The following is a 16,930-nucleotide window of genomic DNA, read 5'->3' on the forward strand; positions in this document are numbered from 1 at the left end:
AAGCCGGATGGACAGTACCAAAAGTAGCCAGGCATGTTGGTGTATACCAGTCTACAATACGATTCCAACAGACCAACGCATTTGCATAATCGACCACGAAGCGGAAGACTTATGGTGACGTCTAATAGACAGGACCGATACACTGTGACGTCACATCTACGAGATCGCTTTTTAAGAGCATCCTCCACATTGGTACTCGCAACAGACCAATCAGCATTGATAGAGTTCGTCGCCGTTTGAGACAGGCAAGACTGCATGACAGGCGTCCTTATGTTAGTCAGATTCTAACAAGACGTCACCGACTAGCTCGACGTAACTGGGCCCAGGCTCACCGGAATTGGAGAAATCGACAATGGGAACATGTCATCTTTTCAGACGAGAGCAGCAGGTTTTGTATCCATATGGCCGATGGTCAGATACATGTATGGAGACGTCGTAGAGAACGCTTCGGAGATGCACGTGTCCTTGAACGTGATCATTGGGAATGTGCGTCGCTGATGTTATGGGGTGCAATATGTTGGGAACGTCGTGTTCCACCTGTAACCTTACAGAACAATGGACTGGTCAGCTTTAAGTCCTGACTTAAATACCATAGAACACTTATGGGATGAAATCGAGCTAAGTATCCATTGTCGTCACCTGGTTCCAGCCACATTACAGGAATTGACCAATGTTCTTTTACATGCGTATAACACCATCCCTAGAGGGTTCATATGGAATTTGTTTCGATCCATGACACGACGATATGTTGCAGTGATTGGAAACAACGGTGGTCACACACATTATCAACTTTGCGCTCTTTAATTAGCGATTTCCAATTAATTATATGGAAACTGTTATGTTTGCAAATTAAAGCAATAAATTTGTTTATTGAGTAATTCAATGTCAGGTTTTATGATGTGATAGTTGACCTCACAATTGCACACAGTCTCATTATGAGAGAGAGAGAGAGAGAGAGAGAGAGAGAGAGAGAGAGAGAGAGAGAGAGAGAGAGAGAGAGAGAGAGAGAGAGAGAAAGGGGTTATTACCAAATTGTGTTTCGGTATCGTCAATAGGATTTGATAATGTATGACATTACCAATAGTGTATTTTATAAATAATATCTGCATTATTGTTGACGTTCGTATTTGAAGATAATGCACCTTTAATAGAATCAAACAAGAACATTTGTTTACATTCTTGTTTACACTTATTTTAATGGCAAGTAGAATTACTCACAATTCATACGACATATCATTAGATTTGTTTAGCATTAATGGAGGTATTTATTTGACAGATGTTATCAGTTTGCAAGTGGAAATAAGATCGAAGATTAGCAATAGTAGATCGTAACATGTATGTTATACAAACATGGCGCCAGAGCCTCGTTCTGAAATACTTCCTGTCATAAACAGCTGATGGTAAAGGTAAAGTGCTATTTTTAGCTTATTATGTATTTATGTTTTTAAATACGAGAAATATCTTATAAAAGTTGTAAAATATGTAAAATTAAGTATACTTGGCTAAAATAATGTATTTATTATTTTAAAGAGTTAATTTTAGCGTTATTGGTAATTTATCCAATAAAGGGAAGAATAATTCTGCCGTTCCAACCATTGACGGGATCGGCGGAATTGTACAGTGTAAATTCCGCAAGCGGCTGGAAATCCAGCAATAGCAGAATTACGCCAAACGTATAATGTGGCAGGGGTATAAACAACAATCCAGCCAATGTTTGTTAGTCTGGTCAATCGCGTCATCTAGTGTGGTCATAATCACGTCATAGTATAGTCAGTTGGGTTGTTGTCAGTATTTCATCCCATTAGGTGGGTTGGTGTAGTAATTGACAATAAATATTTAGCAGATGTTTTAGTATAATAAATAAGCTATAAGGACCAGACTAATTTTTAGGCCATGCAACGAAACTTGTTAAGGTCTAGGAATAGGTTTTGACTATGCATTAATTAAGTTAGGGAATAGAATAAGCAATAGGCCTACCCAGCACACAAAGGTGTAGGCCGGTATTGTGGATATGTGTGTGATAAGTCAATTACAAATGTATAAAGAATAGTGTGTGCACACATGAGGCTTGTACATGTACACTGATTAGGTAAACAATTGGATATTGTTTGTATTGTTTTGTACTTGTGAAGTAAATGTGAGTGCACTAGTATTTGACATAACAATTTGAGATATTGTTTGTAGACTACAGTATTTGTCTAGTGAAGCGTTGAAGGATTTTTTAGTACAAAATCCATTATCTATATTTTTTTAGACTCAGTCTGTCGAGTTTTATTAGATAAAGTATTAATAGACGATTGGAATCTGTCTTTTAAGGTCATCACCTGACTTGTTAAATACATTGAGTAGAATATATTGTTAGTTATTTAGCCCTGGAATAATTTAGTGTTAGTATATAGCTATTGTTGATTATTTAATTACTAAAGGAGACATATACATATAAATTCAACAAGTTGTTAACCTGTTAAAATCTATTAGTTATTAATACACGTTGATGAAGTTGAACATTTGTTGGTGATCTTTTGCCTTCATTAGTAAATTGACCATTTACCAGACACTCAGTTTTCCTGAGTCGTCGCATTATTATGAAAAACATGGTATTATGCGAGCATAATACGTTATTGGTTTTCTAATATATGATTTTGATATAATCTCAATTATATATTGATTGATTTATTGACTGATTGATTGCCGTACGAGATTTACAATTTACACCCATGCCATCAAGTGTTTTCATAATGTTACTGTATTATATATCATAATGCTGCTATTATACACGCAACAATAAATTTAAAAGGGAGCACAATAGAACATTTCCGTCTACAACAATATTGAATATTGTCTGAAAGACTTGATGTAATAAAACGATAAAATAATTTACTGTGATCCGCCATGAATTCATTCCGTCCTGATTCTGCCTTGCATGAAGAACGTGTTTCCGTAATACTTCGTATGTAATTATTCTTAACTGTACACTGGTAGAGTAATTATGAATTAAATAATATATATATGCGTTACTCCTGTAATCAACATAACAACGACCCTGTATCTTTTTCAACGTCATGGTCTACCACTGTTTGGTTACTGAAAGATTTACAAAATATGGAATGAACATGGTTCGCGTCCAATACATGAAACAATGGTAACATGAAACCCATAGAGAATAATCGTTATGCAGCCAGATGAGAGGGGTGTGTTTATAAATTATAAACCAATTTTGTTCGTTAGTTTGTTACCGTGTGTCTGTTTGGGTATGTCGAGCCAATACGCTTTCTCATTATCATAATCATTAATTGTGTTGAACAGATTAATATTAGTGTACAGTTGCGTTTAACGACACTCCAGCACGAAAAAACAGATAACAGAGTCTGCAGTAAGTACACGCGTGTTTGTTTGTTTGGTCTATTTTTCATTATCATTGATTGGTGGGTATTTCTGTGTTTTCTTTGTTTCTTTGTTTTTAGTCGTTTATTTCTTCTCTTATCATTAAGCCATTATAACATCTTGTATATCTTGTTTCTGAAAACTTAAACGTCTTGTCATTTACATCATACATTGTTAGATTTAGATTTAGATATTCTGAAATATATATAACAGATAGTTATTGATTTTTTAGAAGCTCTTAGTTAAAAGAAAAGACTAAAAGAAAGAAAAGAGTCTTTGCAATGTTTATTTTATTTTGAGCTTATCGCTGATGAAGCGCTTGCCTATGTAATTGATCACCTCGGAGAATAGTCGGTCCCTCCCCCCTCCCCCAGTCCCAACCTCTGTACCGACATATACTGTGGTATTTGTCCCCCGTCTAGTTGTAAATACATTAAAATGTACCTCGATGCTCTTCGCTAGGAGTAATTAAAGTGGCAGAATAGCTTTGCTCTCTCCCTAGACCACATAATGAAGTAACCACGAGTTACGACGCCAAATAACCCAAGTTTAAAATGTAGCCAGCTGTCATTAAACAGATGTTCCTTTACTCTAACTTCTTTCATAATTCCAAACACACGTGTATTTAACAATAAATAACAAATAATCGTTTAATTCATTTTAAATGAACCTAGTATCTTGAAAATAAAATCGTTTATTTTTTAGATCATACGCCGAGTTGGCGTCATATCATTGTCTACAGTCACACTGATTCATTGGACTTTGATAAAGTTTAGCTGGAGTATATCAAACACGTTTCACTTGTTGTGAAACATTTTGAATGAAGTAATTTCAGTTTTAGTATTACTGATACAAAATGGTGGAGAATGCTGCCACTGATATTAATTGGGAATTAACAAAAGAACCCAAAACACCATCCCTTTAACCTTTAATATTGGTGTTTCCATTACGCGATGACAGGATAGTCAATAGAGGAATTGTATTTCCACAGAACATGGTCGCCTTTTACGGATTAACCCCCCCCCCCCCCCCCAACAAAAACAAGTACTATAGCGATGAAAGGAATAGAGTATCACTTGACAATGAGAGGTGAATAGAGCTTTGACACCTCGAATCGATATCGTTTCATTCCATTAACTGATGTCATTAGCAACAGTGTGGACTTTTTGTTGTACATGCTGTTTCTCTTCGTAGTGACTTGTGTTTCGCCAAAACACCTAAAACCGTGACGCAAACTAGCATATCATCGTCTCAATCTATATGATCCGTTTTCATAGTGGCTAGTATTGTTTCTAAATGTACATTTTAGAATCCACACACAAAGGAACAAAAACAATAATAAAGATAGGTGCGAGATAAAATATAAGCAATAAATTATACGTGTACCATGATTTATTGAATCATATTGGCAAACAAAATTTTGAAAAAGTCTAAATAAAATAAAGTAGCAATGTTTTGTTGTATGTCAGGCCATAAGCCCATATATTGAAGAACTTGTGTGTTGATATTTTACCTAATTGTGGGACCAGTTGTCCAGACAATTAGCCAGCTGTTTTGGAAACAACACAAAATAGAAATATTTATTATTACACATACGGTTAAATATATCTTGGTACATATCATCTATTAGCGTACTACAACCGTACATTAACGCCAACTAAACGAGTTGAGTGATTTAAAGCACCAAACGTAATATTATTATAATACCATATATAAATACTATAATAATATTTCCATTTTCAGACAACCTACACGATGACACAAGAACAAAGATTAACGAGGAATGGAATGGTGGCCATCTTTATTTGTATGTTCATGTTGGACATTTCTTGCCTTTCTGCCTGTGAATCAGCCCTTTTCAGCAGACTTCCGGGATATCACGTGACCAGCCCAATCATGCGCACAGTGGCATGTCCGGTAAACAAGTGCTCGTTGTTTTTCTGCGCAGCAAGCTGTACAAACAAACAGTGTCTGGCGGTCAGTTTCCACAGAGGTAATCGGATTTGTGAACTCCACGACAAACCCATCCACTCGCTGGAAGTGACGTATGAAGCATCACAAGACTGGGAATATCTCCAAATAAGGAAAGGTAAGGTAAAAATAGTTTTGTTGCTGGTTCTTTTCCGGCGAACACAAATTAAAAGGACAGTCCTGAGTTTGCTGCCATTGTAATATGTTGCGGACTAATAAAATATTTTAATAACTAGAATTACTTATATAGATTCCATGTGTCAATGGATGGCAATGTTAATGCCTCCCATGTGTTCTGCATAACTGTTTAATATTTCCAAGTATGGTAGTAAATATAAATACATTTCTTGTATGGCACTGATGTATATACATGTATCTCTTGTGGCAGTGATGGTAAATATACACGTTTCAATTTTCCACTTGTATATTTCTGGTGTTAATATTGTTGCTTATAAATATGTTTCAGTTTTCACTCGTATATTTCTGGTGGTAATGGTGTTACATATAAATATGTTTCAGTTTTCCACTTGTATATTTCTGGTGATAATGGTGTTACATATAAACATGTTTCAGTTTCCACTTGTATATTTCTGGTGGTAATGGTGTTACATCTAAATATGTTTCAGTTTCCCACTTGTATATTTCTGGTGGTAATGGTGTTACATCTAAATATGTTTCAGTTTTCCACTTGTATATTTCTGTGGTAATGGTGTTACATCTAAATATGTTTTAGTTTTCCACTTGTATACTTCTGGTGGTAATGGCGTTACATATAAATATGTTTCTTTTTTCCACTTGTATAGTTCTGGTGGTAATGGTGTTGCATATAAATGTGTTCCTTGTTTTGCACTCTTGTAGATTTCGTGCTAGATGACGACGACTGGGTTTTGGTATTTCGAGCTACTCGTCTCATTAACCAATCAGCGTACGACACGTGGGTGAACCCTGGGCATTACGACGACTACCCAGCACTACGTCAGGACGTCCCTGTTGGTTGTTTGTCGGTGAACGGGTCACACTACTGTGACAGACACTACAAAAGTAAACTCATCAACATCTGGAATTCGGCTAATATCGCACAGGTACCAGTACATACATATTTTTGTTTTGGTCGGGTTGCACGTTTGTAGTTATGGGATTTTTACTCCTGTATTTAGTGTACACACACCACAACTTCAGATACGTATTGAACATGTTAATATTGTGCTACTTAATTATTAATCAGGATAATATTATTTAAAAAGACTATCTTGAGTTTGCTATATTGTAAGATGTTTGCGTCAAATACAATATTTTTCTTACACACCCGTTGGTGAGGACATCGTGCGTTATTGTTGATAACACATGGCTTGTTTACACACGTACATGTGTTAACATTTCAAGACATACGACTGGTTGCTCCTAGGTGATGACCAGGTCATGCATCCAATGAAAAACAGCACGGTGGAAATAGATTACACTGTGACGTATAGTTAACCAGACAATCATGTGTCTGTGACGCGTAAGTTAGCTACAAGTGCAACGCCTGTAAATATGTTTTAGTCGAAAAAGATGTTAAAATTTGCTTAAAACCTGGTTTTTGAGGATATGTAAGAACTACAATAACATATTCGTGTCCGTTAGATACCATTTATCTCACAACTCGGTGTTTAAAAACGTATTAAACTCGCTTTCGTTCGTTAGATACATTTTAAAACAACTCGTTGTGAGATAAATGATATCTAACGGCCACTCATGTATTATTTTCTATGTAATGACTATTATGACATATTAGATATACTATCGTGTTTAGACTATCAATGTCTGTATAATCAATGTGTTTCTGATCGTCCTGGTGTTTGTAAATAGACCAAACTGGATTTGGTATCCCAACCATTCCCAGTCAGAAGCTCGCCGCGGTAAGACGTATCATTTCATTTCATTTCAACTTAGTTTCGTGCTTATATCCAGTTAAGATTCAAACACGCTGTCATGGATACACACCTCCGGTATATGGGTTGTTTGTCCAGGACAGTGGGTTTCTTGTTATTGGTTAGTGAGAGTAAAAAAAGTAAAGTTTGTTTTATTTAACGACGCCACTAGAGCACATTGATTTTTTATCTTATCATCGGCTATTGGACGTCAAACATATGGTCATTCTGACACTGTTTTTTTTTAGAGGAAACCCGCTGTCACCACATAGGCTACTCTTTTACGACAGGCAGCAAGGGATCTTTTATTTGCGGTTTCGAATATGAACCAAGTGAACCTTTTTCTATTTTGTTTTTGCACCACCAGAAACTCCATATGTATAAACCTGTATGTTTTAATTCTGACAGCAGACCATTTGCTTCAGCGGGACCCCGAACCCCTAGCCTACGCCCCTGCAGTAAGACGTATCTATTTCGCCTGTGCACATAGCTCGAGTCACGTCTAGCCCTCCACTGTGTTTATATGTTGTACCACATATAAATAAAGGGTAGGGCTAGAGGTAACCTGAACTACTGTGCACACTGCACGCGCTTTCGCTTGTTCGACTTTGGAGTCTTCCATTTTTTTTCTCTCAACGAAATGGAATTTTCTACTGTGATATATGCGGCGATTGGAACTGATTGAACGGTGGATTCTTTCTTAGCAAGATTCCTTGCCTTCACGTCATTCTTCCGGATGATTGTAGTTGACCTGTTTATCGGTGACTCGTATGGCGGTCATTCTGCAGGGTGCATACCAGCAAATAAAATCCCATAGACAACACTAGTAAAGTATGTGGCTAAAAAATCTACATGCAGCATATCAATCGACATATACACCATGGATATAAATACAACCATCTCCCACCCTTAAAGTAAATCAGAACAGAATAGGGGTTACCCTTCTCATTTCCGAGAGTAGCGACTATGGCTACCCCAGTTCCGCACATGTTTCAAGCACATTGGTAGTTGGTGCACTGACACTTGTTTAAATTAAATTACAGGAATTTGCTGGCCAGATGTACCAACATTTTATCACAACAAACACAGTCACGTGTATTACTCATGGTGAACATTTGGATGCACCTCGAACTATTTGGTGTACGGCTACCTACAGCACGCCGCGGTTCTTCGCGTTTAGTTCCAGTCTGTCCTGGCAGCACTGGAAGAGTGACCGCCCCACTCTAAGAAGAAATAGGAAGATAGAATAGATATTTAACGATATCCCAACATCAAAAATACATCGGCTATTGGGTAAATAGGAAGTGGGGTCGGTCTTAACTTTACTTTGGTTTACATTAATACCATCTCGTACCCTCCGGAGCCGGGCCTGTCCGCACAACTATACCAACTATGATGTCTGGACTAATCTGATTTTCTCGTGTTCAGACAGATCTGGCTTCTTAAGATCTAAATTTTCACACAGCACAACACCTTCCACACGAACTGACTTATTTTTAAAATTTTATTTTTAAAGGATGCATCTCGTCCCTACCAGCTGTGGACCTTAACGAGGTCGAACACGTGGACATATAGATTGGTCTTTAAACTTTTAGGCCTTCGTTTAAAATTCTATGTCAAAATGCCTTTCCTTTCCACATTTCTAATAGTCTGATCCTCTCTTCTTTCTCTTCTTTATTTTTGGATTGTCTTTCAAAAATGCTTCAGATTATATAAACGTTCGACCGAGTAGTCATGTTGTTTTTTGTTAGGTCAGTTAACGTTTTATTCAGGAAGGAAGGAAGAAACTATTTTATTTAACGACGCACTCAACACATTTTATTTACGGTTATATGGCGTCAGACATATGATAAAGGACCACACAGATATTGAGAGAGGAAACCCGCTGTCGCCACTTCACGTGCTGCTCTTTTCGATTAGCAGCAAGGGATCTTTTATATGCACCATCCCACAGACAAGATAGTGCGTACCACGTGTTTTATTCAGGTTTTGTTTTCACTAAGTGTTATCCCCGCCCAGTCCCTTTCGTTTTGGGTACGAACCGTGGCTATGTTAAAGTTTGTACCGCCAACGAGCGTGTTTGAACCTTAATTGTATGTAAGCACGTCAAATCAGTCGACTGACGGATCGATTGGTATTCTAATAAATTCGTACGTTGACGTTTGTTTTTAGGAAATAAAATGAAATTGAACCTAATGCAAACACTAGGACGACCAGATACACGTTTAATATACAACCGCAAATATTTTATTTAGCAAAATATATTCAATATGTAATTAGTCGTTAAAACGTCTCTGTTGGTCGACAGCATTGTAAAGGCGCAGACCCTAGTTTCAACCCGTAACATTGGACACTAAGTTTGGTTAATCTACAAACACATTTGGATAGTTACAACCCGTAACATTGGACACTAAGTTTGGTTAATGTACAAACACATTTGGATAGTTACAACAGAGTAAACTAAGAGTCTGTGATGTTGAAATTGGAAAATATCCTTAAAAATAGACTAGAACTCGACTCCATAACCCACACGTGCGGTTTTTTTTTAAAATATGAAAAATGCATTTTGTAGTATTAGAAACACCGAGGTGGCCAGTACTACTTGGGTTGTTCAGAATCTGAAGCATTTCTGAACAATAAAATATAAGTAATGTTTCATTTCAGTGATTATAAATGGCTCTAATAGTGACAAATATACCTTAGTGTTTAAAAATTGGGGTCTTTGACTTTAACAATCGCCAAAGAACTAAGGATAGTCCGTTTAAGTTATTATGTGACGGATTTGTGGTTATAGGTGAAACTGGTGCTGTACGAAAACGGTGTTCCCATGGTAACTACAATTTTCAACGGTCATGGGACATCATCGACGACATGGTTTACTCAACCTAGAATGGCGCATTCATCATGGGATGACCTGTATGGCAACACTGTCCTCTTCTTTTCGCAAAATGGGTAATATTTATTCCTTGCGTCTATAAAAGCTGATGTATAACTTGTAAGATATTTGTAGTTTTGATATGTGTTATATTATTTACTGAAGGTATTAATTCTGACATTATTCTCAGGTGATTCATAATCACGCACCCCAAACCCCCCCCCCCCCAACAACAACAACAACAAACAAACAAACAAAAAAACAACAACCAAAACCCCCAGCAACAAACCAACAACAAACAAATAAAAAACACCACCAAACAAACAAAAACAAACAAAGAAACGTCCAATGTTGTAAGTAAAAACGCGGGAAAAGTACTGAACATTACAAATGTGCATAAAACCAATATATTACGTTTACTACTGATTCCCATTTTTAATAGTCCATGGGGTTGTGGTCAAGAGCCGTAAAACGGAAATATCAAAAGTTTGGATGTACAAAGAAAAAAATCTAAGAAGAAGGGAAACAGATTTCATCCTGAGTAATAACACACAGCATAAGGGAAAATTTTCAATGTTCTTATTGTTTTGTATTGTATGTTTTACTATTTATTATCATCATCATCATCATCATCATCATCATTATCGTCATCATCATCATTTTTTAAATTATTATTATTATTATTATTATTATTATACTTTATATTTAACAATTATCTGTGTCTTTTTCTTCCCTGTTGGTATTTCAGTCAGGATGTGAATTTTCGACGCTGGTATATCGTTAAAAGTCACAACGGATGCCCAAATGACATCGGTTGGATGGTGGTCCTCGACAAATATGTCATGAAATGTCCTTGGGAATATCCCGTCAATGCGGGCTTCCCTGTCTTTCTGTATGCGCCTAATCAACGGAAAACACAGTGGGATAAAGGTCTTATTAATATCAGTCTATCTTAATCGAATTAAGTGATATTACAAATATCTCCTTTCAGCAATGGTTTGGTTGCTGTCGGATTTTTTCCTATGATTTGTGTATTAATGATTAGTATATGAAATAGTTGTTACCAGCGAACTCGAAAAGGATCAATGTAAAGTCAACGCCAAACATAGGATTATTGGTATAATTATTAGAATGAGAGGTGCCAATGTAAATACAATTACATAGGTAAGAATATTAATGCCATGCATGGGTAACCGATTACTGCTAGCCAAATATCTCTTTGTGAAATGTCGCATGCGAAAGCAAGTCGAAAGAAATGACTTATAGATCAGTTTCTTTTGTTTTGTTACGATCGACGTGTTAGACTTTTATTTAATTTTAAATTTTTAAACATTTAATTACTTGCCATCGGTCTCGAGTCTAAAATTGACTGGCACCTAGAACCCCTGTATTGTTTTACTAGCCATCGAGTTTGGTCAGTGAAAGTAGTCACGGGCTATATATATATGAAATTCCAGTTCGGTAAGCTACAAATTCTACCGGACAGAATCAAAACCTTCCGGACCAAACATGACCATAAAGTATAACCGCAAAATAATTTATCGTCCGGCGGGACGGCAGGCATAAATATCTCCTAGCCTTGGTGATATTGACCGGCTGTCTCAAATCTGCCCACAGCGTTATCACTTAAAATTATTCTAGGAGTTTTTGTAAGAGCATTATTTCGCCTTGAAATAAAATTAAATTGATGCTCTGCATTAGTGTAGCCAGCTAACGTTTCCATAAAGTTCGCTATTTGGTTTCCAAAATGGCCACTTGATGTACCATGAAACGTTTTTCTACTTGGTCTGGCTGAACGCAGCCCTGGATTTAAGTTTGCGACACATTTATGTGGGGCTACCCACACTGTCTATGAGTGTTAATTCCCAACTAGAAAATACTCAAAGTAGTAGGAACAAAGGTGTGATCGAGGGCACATACCCCCATGCCCCCCCCCCCCCCCCTCCCCGACTTCGCTAGTTGGTTTTATTTTCAACAAATGACTGCTTTTATTGTTAACAGAACTACAAAATGAATTCTATGTTTATAATATGTTAAAAAAGAAAAACGAAAAGAAAAGAAACCAAGAAAAAACCCCATGGTATTATTGCGTTATAAAAATGTATAATTCTTCCTGTGGTATTTATAGTTTACAGCTCTTTATACTTTTTTCAACACTTTATACTGTTTACACCTCTTTGTAGTTTCGTTGTAAATATAAACAGTTATTTTCATACCTTTGAGACATCCAACAGCCTATATATTTTTGTGTAATACTAATTAGTATACTAATTATTTTAGTTCTGTTGCCATATCTACATTCAACTTGTTTAATCATAATATTGTGTTTCCATTTACTTTTAGAATTCAGCGAAGCAGATGTGATGGCAATATTTGTAAAGTTTGCAACATGAATTTGTTTCTGGTGTATACGAACATTATGAGAAGGCATTCGACTTCGTGTGATATTTATGTTCATTAAATTACAATTACATAAATATCATAGCGGTATACTCAACGAATAAAGTTTCCTTCACCGCCGAAAATTCATATTCACCTTTTTGATGTTCCAAGGGATTATAGACAGAATCTGCGCGACTCCGGCTAATACGAGAAAACTTGGTTGGTTTCAGATATTAACTGTGAATCTTTGACTGAATCTTGCACAGAGTCAGTTTTTGACGATGATTCATGAGTGCATGTTATGACAGCTATATATATTCTAATGAGCTCAGTTCTGATCTTTTGCTTTTATCCTCCAGTAAGACATCTTGTCGAAATCAGACTATGTACGTTTCTCTTACTCCGTTGCAAAACGGCCTGAGTGTAATAAAGTTCTGTTCTGTTCTGATTCAGTAAACTAGTCTGGGAGTGGCAGTCCTCTGATCAGTACAGGAAGGGTGTATTAATCAATAAAGAACCTCCCCGGGAGTGGTTGTCCTCCTACAGACGAGGCATCAGATAGAGATTCAAGGAATCAATCACTATTTTGCCAAATACCAAATCGACTCTGCATTGTATCGTTCAGATTTGGTCGTTATACAACTCTGCTCCTGTAATATATTTGTATAACGAAATGAAATCTACGTATACCCCAAAACGGTCAACTTTATAAATACACGTTTTTTAATCGTTTGAAATTATTGATGCCGTGGCTTTTGGTCATACTATTCCTGGTACGGAAATCGTCTTACTCCTGTCATTCTCGCGGTCTCACCACGACGTTTACGGTTATTATGGCGGGAGTTCCTGGACCCGAGTCGTCCCCTCAGTCTCGCTGTAGATCTCAATCATCCATTCATTCATTTGTAGTTATTTTCGTGCTTATAACAAATAAAGGTTCAAGTACGCTGTCCTGGGCACACATACCTCAGCTATCTGGACTGTCTCTCTATGGCAGAGGGTTAGTGAGAGAGAAGTCGGTGTAACGGCATTACACCTACTCAATGAGTGATGAAACTCGCTCTCTGTGGGAGCCAGTACCAGTAGAGAGGCGAACCCCAGTACCAGAGAGGCGAACCCAGTACATGCCAGCCTTAAGTCCGATAACTTAATCACGATACCACCGAAACCGGTTCAACTGACGGTTCTGGTATCATTTGTTTCGCCCTTGGCGATTTATTCATCCTCTGGTGCCTCCACACGGTAAGCCACTAACAAATTGCTGTATTAGTTTATGGCGGCTATGCATCTTATGTATACACCTAGAATTTACTAGTTTTGAGCATGTGACTTACATTTGGCAAGTAATGTTTACCATTTCATGCATACCAAACACTGAAAATAATGTTCTCTGTATACAGAGAATATTGAAAAAAAAAGATCGACAGCGTGTAAAACTTTCATTACGTCAACATTTAATCTATTCTAGGTAGGTAAAAAGACACAAACCGTCAATATGCATAAAAATGCATGGTAATGAAGTAATTTATTCATACCATCTCGGTAAATACCCACTGAATACAGAATAAGTAAAAGTTCCCAATATAGCGGCCCTCACATATCAGCCGGCGTCCGCGCGATTTTGCTAATCGCAGGAGTCGCCGGGGGATTTAGATCCCGTGGATGAATCGGGCGAATTTCATGTTTGCGAGTGTGCCCTCACATATTAGACGGGGCCCGGGCGGTGCCCTTTGAACAATGGATCGCAGTGGAGACAGTGCGGCCGCCAGGGCGTCGGCCGGACGCCGCTAGATAATCTGGTGGGCGCCGACTGATCAAAGATGCGTTGTATATAGTTGTACATTATTTCTGAGGACTTCTTGGAACATCCGATCGGTTTCCGGCAGGCCGCCGTGCGGGGCCCCAGCGACGTGTTTACGGGATTGCCACGACCTAAAATCGCGTTTGGAAAATCGCAGATTTGGGAGTCAGGTTTTCACGCCCGCAGCGTTCGGGCGACCCCTAAAAATCGCAGAGGAGCCCGTAGAAATCGGGCAGCGTCCGGCCGGACGCCTTGCGAAAATGCCTTTTCTGTCCTGTTTTAGGAGTCGCGCGGGCGCCGGGACCGATATGTGAGGGCCGCGTATCAGGTTCACTTCATCAGGCACGGACAGCTACTTTTAGGCGCCTTTGTAGCGGCAATACAAGGGTGGGGTGGGGGGGGGGGGGGTATGAATCGTCCAAAACCCGCATTACCCAGTAGACCGGCCTCGGTGCATCAAATATTAGTGGCTGTATATTAAACGTGTTTCTGATCGTTCTAATATTTGTACTAGGTTAAATTTCATTTTATTTCCTAAAATATGTTTTTTTTCGTACGTACGAAATTATGTGACGACAAAATCCAGTTTGGGACTCTTACAAATATTAAGACGACCAGAAACACATTGAATATAAAGACACTGATATTCTAAACAAGAAAATATATGTAATATGTACGTTTAATCGTAGACACATTTTATTAGTCGGAAACATCTTACAATGTAGCAAACTCAGGAATGTCCCTTTAACAGAAGGAAGTTACACGGACGATATGAAAGACAAAGGAAGAGAGCGAATTTTAGATGACATTGCAAACGAGTTTCCATTGAAGATGGAAAATTATTTTACTTAACAAAAATGATGATCGAATAAAGATATTAAAAATGCATTACTATACATATAACCTACACTCCCATTCATTACTATACATATAATCTGCACTCTCCACTCATTACTATACATATAGCCTACACTCCCCATTCAATACTATACACACCGCCTGCACTACCCATTCATTATTATACGTATAATATACACTCCCCATTCATTACTATACATATAATCTGCACTCTCCATTCGTTATCCCCATTCGTTATTATATTCGACATCCAATAGACGATGATTAATAAATCAATGTGTTCTAGTGGTGTCGTTAAACAAAACAAACAAAAATCGTTATTATACAAACTACACTACACCTATCATTGATATACACATCATCTATACCCCTGCGCGTGCTGTAACCTCACCGTGGTGCAGGGGTGTAACATTCTCTTTGAGAATGGCCAATACAGCACAAATTGAAGTTTAGAGTAAAAGTCAGTATCTTATCTGTGATATTTGTATTTGTATTTTTGCACAGTTCTTTACACTGTTTTTATTTATATCTTGAATCTTTCTGTTGATGTTGATCATCACGTTGTTTGTTTCCATTACCATAGTTTGACACCTAATAGCCGATGTATTTTTCGTGCTGGGGTGTCGTTAAACATTCATTCATTCATTCACATCATCTGTACTACCCATTCGTTATTATACGTATATTCCACACTCCCCATTCATTATTATAGTGTAACTACGCTGCCAATGCATCGACACTCATTAATATACATATAAACTACACTCCACATTCATTATTATGTTTATAATGTACGTCTATTATTATACATATTAATACATGTAATATACATCCCACATTCATTATTATACATATAATATCCTCTGCCCGTTCATTATTATAAATATAACATATACTCCCAATTCATTATAATATATATAATATACACTCGGATCCACATTCATTATTTCACATATAACCTACACTAATTATTCATTACTATACATACCACCTGTACTACCCATTAAATTATTATACATATAATATATACACTCCCCATTCATTATTATACACATAATCGAATCTATGTTCATTATTAGACATATATTCTATACTAGCCATACATTATAATACGATACACTCGACATTCATTATTACACATATAACCTACACTACTTATGCATTACTATACACACCACCTGTACTACCCATACATTACTACACATATAATGTGCACTCTCCATTCATTATTTTACTTATAATCTACACCCCATTTTCATTGTTATACACATAATCTGCACTCTCCGTTCATTGTTATTCATATAATCTACACTTTGCATTAATTATAATATGCACAACCCATTCATTATTATACACATAATCTAGAGGGTAACTTGCCATGCAAGATCTGTAATAGTGCATGATAAAGCTATATACAAAATTTCAACTCAATACCTTGCGGCATTGCAAAAACAAAGTCCGGTAAACACATTTTCATATGTATCGCCTACATTTCATAATCGTAACTCGGTGAAAAATGGGTAAATCGTAATGAAAGTCAAACTTGATCTGTAAAGCTAAACACAAAGTTTCAGCTCAATATTTTGAGGCATTGCAAAAAAACAAAACAAAGTCCGCAAAAATAAGTTTCATAATTTTTCTTCTAAAAGCAATACCTATTGTTATTTTCAAAATTCTGTCCATTTTCAACCCCCATCCCAAATCAGGCGTGTTATCTATCTATCTAATTTCTTTTTGACCGCCCGATCT

At 37.1% G+C, this 16,930-nt stretch overlaps 1 protein-coding gene across 1 annotated transcript; it reads left to right on the forward strand.

Annotated features, from left to right (window-relative positions):
* Positions 1-3,241: 3,241 nt before the first annotated feature.
* Positions 3,242-12,966, forward strand: LOC121382061. The gene is made up of 6 exons (XM_041511543.1): positions 3,242-3,373; positions 5,128-5,473; positions 6,214-6,437; positions 10,060-10,217; positions 10,889-11,070; positions 12,484-12,966. Exons 2-6 carry the CDS (start codon positions 5,140-5,142, stop codon positions 12,531-12,533), a joined length of 948 nt encoding a protein of 315 aa, XP_041367477.1. The 5' UTR covers positions 3,242-3,373; positions 5,128-5,139; the 3' UTR covers positions 12,534-12,966.
* Positions 12,967-16,930: the final 3,964 nt, after the last annotated feature.

This window comes from Gigantopelta aegis, chromosome 9, assembly GCF_016097555.1.
Source record: "Gigantopelta aegis isolate Gae_Host chromosome 9, Gae_host_genome, whole genome shotgun sequence".
In the NCBI taxonomy this organism is placed as follows: Eukaryota; Metazoa; Mollusca; class Gastropoda; order Neomphalida; family Peltospiridae; genus Gigantopelta; species Gigantopelta aegis.

Coding starts and splice junctions, on each gene's coding strand:
- LOC121382061 (XM_041511543.1), top strand. CDS start 5,140: ATGACACAAGAACAAAGATTAACGAGGAATGGAATGGTGGCCATCTTT. Junction 5,474..6,213: donor ATATCTCCAAATAAGGAAAG/GTAAGGTAAAAA, acceptor GCACTCTTGTAG/ATTTCGTGCTAGATGACGAC. Junction 6,438..10,059: donor ATTCGGCTAATATCGCACAG/GTACCAGTACAT, acceptor TTGTGGTTATAG/GTGAAACTGGTGCTGTACGA.